General features: G+C 55.1%; 1 protein-coding gene across 2 annotated transcripts; it reads right to left on the reverse strand.

The window, feature by feature from the left end:
• Window positions 1-1,074: 1,074 nt before the first annotated feature.
• On the reverse strand, window positions 1,075-5,495 carry LOC310966356 (uncharacterized protein). 2 transcript variants are annotated; one of them, XM_083940937.1, is made up of 2 exons: window positions 5,209-5,495; window positions 1,075-3,400 (listed from the first exon to the last, which is right to left on the reverse strand). In XM_083940937.1, exons 1-2 carry the CDS (start codon window positions 5,492-5,494, stop codon window positions 1,740-1,742), a joined length of 1,947 nt encoding a protein of 648 aa, XP_083797063.1. In that variant the 5' UTR covers window position 5,495; the 3' UTR covers window positions 1,075-1,739. The 2 variants fall into 2 exon arrangements, with proteins under 2 accessions (XP_083797063.1, XP_083797064.1); XM_083940938.1 differs by having other exon boundaries at window positions 1,075-3,389; window positions 5,209-5,389.
• Between the last annotated feature and the right edge of the window lie 754 nt (window positions 5,496-6,249).

A 6,249-nucleotide genomic window follows, 5' to 3' on the forward strand; every position in this document is an offset into this window, starting at 1 on the left:
GTTAAACTCACCGCTCCGGTTCAGTCGGACCACCGGGCAGAGGACGGTCTCCAGCAGCCGGCTCTGCCGCTGCAGCCTCCGCCGGTCCTCCTCCAGCCCCCGCCGGTCCTCCTGCAGCAGCCCGGTGATCTGCTCCGCCGCCGCCGCCAGCCTGTGTGTGAGCAGCGGCCTCAGGAGCCGCAGCAGCCGGGCCCCGGTGCCTCCGGTCTCCCCGGTCTCCTGCTCCAGCGGCCGCAGAACCTCCTCCACGGCCCGGCTCAGCAGCTCCGACACCGACACCGTCAGGGCTCCTGACATCCCGGCACCGAGCTCCATCCTCCGGCCACAGGAAGGAAAACAGTGCGGTCTGATCCGACCCGGGTCACGGGTCCCGGGTCACTGTGAGGGGACAGGGGCGGAGGGAGAGGGGGAGGGGGAGGGGGGCCCCTGCTGGACCGGAGGACTCACAGCACCGTGTCAACATTTCAGATATTTATGTTTAATATTATAATAATTACAACAGACTCACCAACGTCATAATAATAAATATAACAATAATGAAAAGTAAACATAATAATAAATATAACAATAATGATCATAATAAAGCATAAACATCATAGTAATAATAATAATAATAAAGTGACACAGAGGACAAAACCTTTTCATCTTTATTTTATTATGAAACTGAGAAACGAACACGAACTCCCCTTTAACCTGATGACTGTTATTATTATTATTATTATTATATTATTATTATATTATTATTATTAATATTATTAATATTATTATTATTATTATTATATTATTATTATTAAAATTGATGAACAGCTGTTTTTTGTTGTTCAACAAACACAAAGTGTGAAAAACATGAAAAACAGAAGAAATGATGAAATTCAAAGCTGCTTCACTTCATCGTTTAGTTTTTTCAGAGTTTATTAAAAATGTTTTTCATCTTTAATCATAAAACACGAGCTGTGAATAAATTATTATTAATAAAATATTACGTTCAATCAAATCTGAACCTCAGCAGAAACGAGCGTCAACGGCCGTTTATGAGTCACGTGTTTTTATTATTGTTGTTATTGTGATTATTATTATTATTATTATTAATATTCATATTATTATTGTTGTTGTCATTAATAATATTAATATCGTCGTCGTCACAGAAACAAAAATAACGTAAAAACAAACTGAACTCTTTTCTTATTGTTCTGCATCTGTTCAGACCTGACACCCTTTCAAAATAAGAGTTCTGGGTCCAAACAGAACCAAGGTCCGAACATGTGAAGGATCAGGATCAGGACCAGGACCGGGTGGGGGACCGGGATCAGGACCAGGATCAGGATCAGGATCGGGACCGGGACCAGGATCAGGACCAGGACCAGGATCAGGACCAGGATCAGGATCAGGATCAGGACCAGGACCAGGATCAGGACCAGGATCAGGATCAGGATCAGGATCAGGACCAGGACCAGGATCAGGACCAGGACCAGGATCAGGATCAGGATCAGGACCAGGACCAGGATCAGGACCAGGATCAGGATCAGGACCAGGACCAGGATCAGGACCAGGACCAGGATCAGGATCAGGACCAGGATCAGGATCAGGATCAGCTCTGTGCTCAGGTAGAAAGAGGTCAAAGGTCAATGATGATGTTTTAAAAACTCCAGGCTCCAACAGGAAGTCTTATTCTGAAAGGGTCTTAGGTCACGAGTGAGTCCTGCCCTCTGCTGTGATTGGCTGATTGGCGTCCTGCGTCTCTACAGTTGGATGAAGCCGGAGTAGAAGGCGTCCGCCCTCGGCTGCTCTGAGGGCGGGTCCGGGTCCAGGTCCGGGTCCCGGTCCAGGTCCAGGTCCGGGTCCGGGTCCGCCCTCCCCGCCCCCCCGGCCCGCTGCACCTTCACGTGGGCTTTGAGGTGTCCGTTGAGCGAGCGCTTGGCCTGGAAGCTCTTCCCGCAGACCCTGCAGCTGTAGGGTTTCTCCCCGGTGTGGATCAGGATGTGCCTCTTCAGGTCCACCTCCTGCATGAAGCCCTTCCCGCACACCTGGCACAGGAAGCGCCGCTCCTTGTTGTGGAAGCGGACGTGCGTGTCCAGCGTCTGCTTCTGCGTGAAGCCCTTCCCGCAGAGGCTGCAGGAGAACGCCCGCTCGCCCGTGTGGATCTTCAGGTGCGTCTTCAGGTTCCCGCTCTGGTTGAAGCTCTTGCTGCAGAAGTTGCAGGTGAAGGGTTTCTCCCCGGTGTGGATCCTCAGGTGCATCTCCAGCGCCGCGTGAGCCGGGAAGCTCTTCCCGCAGACGTGGCAGGTGTTGCAGATCTCGCGGTGGGAGTGCAGGTGAGCGGCGAGGCTGGCGGCGGACTCGTACTGGTGTCCGCAGAGTCCGCAGCAGCAGTCGGGGTCCTGCAGGTGAGTCTGCACGTGTTTCACCAGCAGCGTCCGTTTGCTGAACGCGTCCCCGCACACTTTGCAGCGGTAGGACAACGCCGAGCGGCGGCCTCTCTTTGGTTTGTCGGCGCCGTCCTTCTGATGAGTCGCCGCGTGTCTCTGCAGGCTGCGCCGCGTCGTGAACTCCTCAGCGCAGACGCCGCAGGTGTGGACCTCCTCGGCGCCGTGGTCCTGCATGTGGCGCTCCAGAGACGTCATGTGGCAGAAGGCGCGGCTGCACTCTTTACACTTGAAGGGTTTCTCTGCGGCGTGCACGCGCGTGTGCGACGTCAGGTTTCCCTTCTGGCTGAACTTCTTCCCGCAGATGTCGCAGCTGTAGGGTTTCTCCCCCGTGTGCAGGCGCACGTGCAGCTCCTGCGCCAGGATGGACTGGAAGCTTTTCCCGCAGAAGGAGCAGGTTCTGCTGTCCGTGCGGTGCGTCTGCAGGTGAGCCGCGAGGCCGGCGGCCGACTCCAGATGCTCGCCGCAGAAGCCGCAGAGGCAGTCGGGGTCGTGGGCGCAGACCTGCAGCACGTGTTTGAGCAGGAAGCCTTTCCCCTGCAGCGAGCGGCCGCACACGTAGCAGCCGAAGCTCCGGGCCGGGCTCGACCTGCGCCGCTTGTTTGTGATGGCGAGCGGCGGCCGCCCTCTCTTCTTTCTCCTCGGGGGTTTCTGAGTCCGGCTCCGCTCGCTCCAGTCGCTCTCCAGAACAACGTCACAGTCGGGGTCGGCGTCGCTGTCAGGGTCGGCGTCGCTGTCAGGGTCGGCGTCGCTGCGGTCGGAGGCGGGGGGGCGGGCGGCGGGTGAGGCAGAGTGCGGCGTGGACAGGCCGGAGGCGTCGCTGCGTTTGCCGTCGCTGCGGTCACCGTCGCTGCGTTCGCCGTCGCTGCGTTCGCCGTCGCTGCGGTCGCCGTCGCTGCGGTCGCCGTCGCCGTGGACACGGGGAGCTTCAGCAGGTCGGAGGTCGCCGTGGATCGGGGACGACGGCTGCAGACACTCTGACGAGACACGAGAGCTTTGATCAGATCAAACGTCACAAAATGTTTATTTATAATATTTATGTTTGTTCCCACAGTGTTCCCACAGTGTTCCCACAGTGTTCCCACAGAGTTCCCACAGAGTTCCCCAGTGTTCCCACAGTGTTCCCACAGAGTTCCCACAGTGTTCCCAGAGTTCCCACAGAGTTCCCAGTGTTCCCACAGTGTTCCCACAGAGTTCCCACAGTGTTCCCACAGTGTTCCCACAGAGTTCCCACAGAGTTCCCACAGAGTTCCCACAGAGTTCCCCAGTGTTCCCACAGAGTTCCCAGTGTTCCCACAGTGTTCCCACAGAGTTCCCACAGAGTTCCCAGAGTTCCCACAGTGTTCCCACAGTGTTCCCACAGAGTTCCCACAGAGTTCCCAGAGTTCCCACAGTGTTCCCACAGAGTTCCCACAGAGTTCCCAGTGTTCCCACAGTGTTCCCACAGAGTTCCCACAGAGTTCCCAGAGTTCCCACAGTGTTCCCACAGTGTTCCCACAGAGTTCCCACAGAGTTCCCACAGAGTTCCCCAGTGTTCCCAGTGTTCCCACAGAGTTCCCACAGAGTTCCCAGAGTTCCCACAGTGTTCCCACAGTGTTCCCACAGAGTTCCCACAGAGTTCCCACAGAGTTCCCCAGTGTTCCCAGTGTTCCCACAGAGTTCCCACAGAGTTCCCAGTGTTCCCACAGTGTTCCCACAGAGTTCCCCAGTGTTCCCACAGTGTTCCCAGAGTTCCCACAGTGTTCCCAGTGTTCCCACAGAGTTCCCCAGTGTTCCCACAGAGTTCCCACAGAGTTCCCACAGAGTTCCCAGTGTTCCCACAGTGTTCCCACAGAGTTCCCAGAGTTCCCACAGTGTTCCCACAGAGTTCCCCAGTGTTCCCACAGAGTTCCCACAGAGTTCCCACAGAGTTCCCAGTGTTCCCACAGTGTTCCCACAGAGTTCCCAGAGTTCCCACAGTGTTCCCACAGTGTTCCCAGAGTTCCCACAGAGTTCCCAGTGTTCCCACAGAGTTCCCCAGTGTTCCCACAGTGTTCCCACATTGTTCCCACAGAGTTCCCACAGAGTTCCCACAGTGTTCCCCAGTGTTCCCACAGTGTTCCCACAGAGTTCCCACAGAGTTCCCACAGAGTTCCCAGTGTTCCCACAGTGTTCCCACAGAGTTCCCAGAGTTCCCACAGTGTTCCCACAGAGTTCCCCAGTGTTCCCACAGAGTTCCCACAGAGTTCCCACAGAGTTCCCAGTGTTCCCACAGTGTTCCCACAGAGTTCCCAGAGTTCCCACAGTGTTCCCACAGTGTTCCCAGAGTTCCCACAGAGTTCCCAGTGTTCCCACAGAGTTCCCCAGTGTTCCCACAGTGTTCCCACATTGTTCCCACAGAGTTCCCACAGAGTTCCCACAGTGTTCCCCAGTGTTCCCACAGTGTTCCCACAGTGTTCCCCAGAGTTCCCACAGTGTTCCCACAGAGTTCCCCAGTGTTCCCACAGTGTTCCCACATTGTTCCCACAGAGTTCCCACAGTGTTCCCCCAGTGTTCCCAATTGTTCCCACAGTGTTCCCAAAGAGTTCCCACAGAGTTCCCACAGAGTTCCAACGATCAGCTGATGAATTGAGAACTTCCTCTGATGTGACAGGACTTTTATTTTGGAGTAGAGCGGATGTCGGTGTGTGTCGGTCCCCCCCGGTCCCTCCCCCCGTGTGTCCCCGGTCCCTCCCCCCGTGTGTCCCCGGTCCCTCCCCCCGTGTGTCCCCGGTCCCTCCCCCCGGTCCCCCGGGGCGTCACTGACCGGCTCTCCGCAGCCTGACCTCGGGCTTGAGCAGCGCATCGAGCAGCCTCCTCTGGCGGCACACCTCCCGCTCCGCCCGCTGCGCGCGCTCCTCGTGCTCCGCCACGGTGTCCTCGAGCACACCGACGATCTCCTCCGCAGCCGCCGCGAGCCGCTCGGTGAGCAGCGGCCTCAGCGCCGGGACTTCGGCCGCTTCACCGCCTCTTTCCACCCGCAGCAGAAACGCTTCCGCGGCGGCAAACATCCGCTCGTGGACCGACGCCCGCAGCAGCTGCACGGCGCACATCCTGCTCCTGTGTGCGGACAAAGAGAGCGCGAGGGCCCGCGGACACGCGCACACAGTTCCGCGTCGACGACACTTCGCCGCGACCGCAGCGAAGCGGCGAAAGCGAACAGCGAACCCTGCTGGACCGGAGGGCGAAGTGCAGGAGGTGGATTCGAACCCGCGGACAAAACAACAACAACAACAACAACAACAACAACAACAACAACAACAACAACAACAACAACAACAATGATCCATGAACTCAATAAACAAACAAACAACAACAGATGTTTTTATTATTTTCAGACACAAAAATGATGAAATCTGAATTAATAAATTAAACTCAATAAAAATTAAAATAAGGTTCTTAAAGAACACTAAATAAAGTTCCACCATGTAGAACCTTAGAGAACCTTGTGTCAGTGTTCCTGTAGAACCTTAGAGAACCTTGTGTCAGTGTTCCTGTAGAACCTTAGAGAACCTTGTGTCGGTGTTCCTGTAGAACCTTAGAGAACCTTGTGTCAGTGTTCCTGTAGAACCTTAGAGAACCTTGTGTCAGTGTTCCTGTAGAACCTTAGAGAACCTTGTGTCAGTGTTCCTGTAGAACCTTAGAGAACCTTGTGTCAGTGTTCCTGTAGAACCTTAGAGAACCTTGTGTCAGTGTTCCTGTATAACCTTAGAGAACCATGTGTCGGTGTTCCTGTAGAACCTTAGAGAACCTTGTGTCAGTGTTCCTGTAGAACCTTAGAGAACCTTGTGTCGGTGATCCCTGTAGA

This window comes from Echiichthys vipera (genome assembly GCF_963691815.1).
Source record: "Echiichthys vipera genome assembly, contig: SCAFFOLD_74, whole genome shotgun sequence".
In the NCBI taxonomy this organism is placed as follows: Eukaryota; Metazoa; Chordata; class Actinopteri; order Perciformes; family Trachinidae; genus Echiichthys; species Echiichthys vipera.

What these genes read in the sequence shown, in the direction of transcription:
- LOC310966356 (XM_083940937.1), bottom strand. Translation starts at nt 5,494, where the DNA reads ATGTGCGCCGTGCAGCTGCTGCGGGCGTCGGTCCACGAGCGGATGTTT. An exon ending in GGTCAGGCTGCGGAGAGCCG is followed by an intron (nt 3,401 to 5,208) that starts GTCAGTGACGCC and finishes GTGTCTCGTCAG; the next exon opens with AGTGTCTGCAGCCGTCGTCC.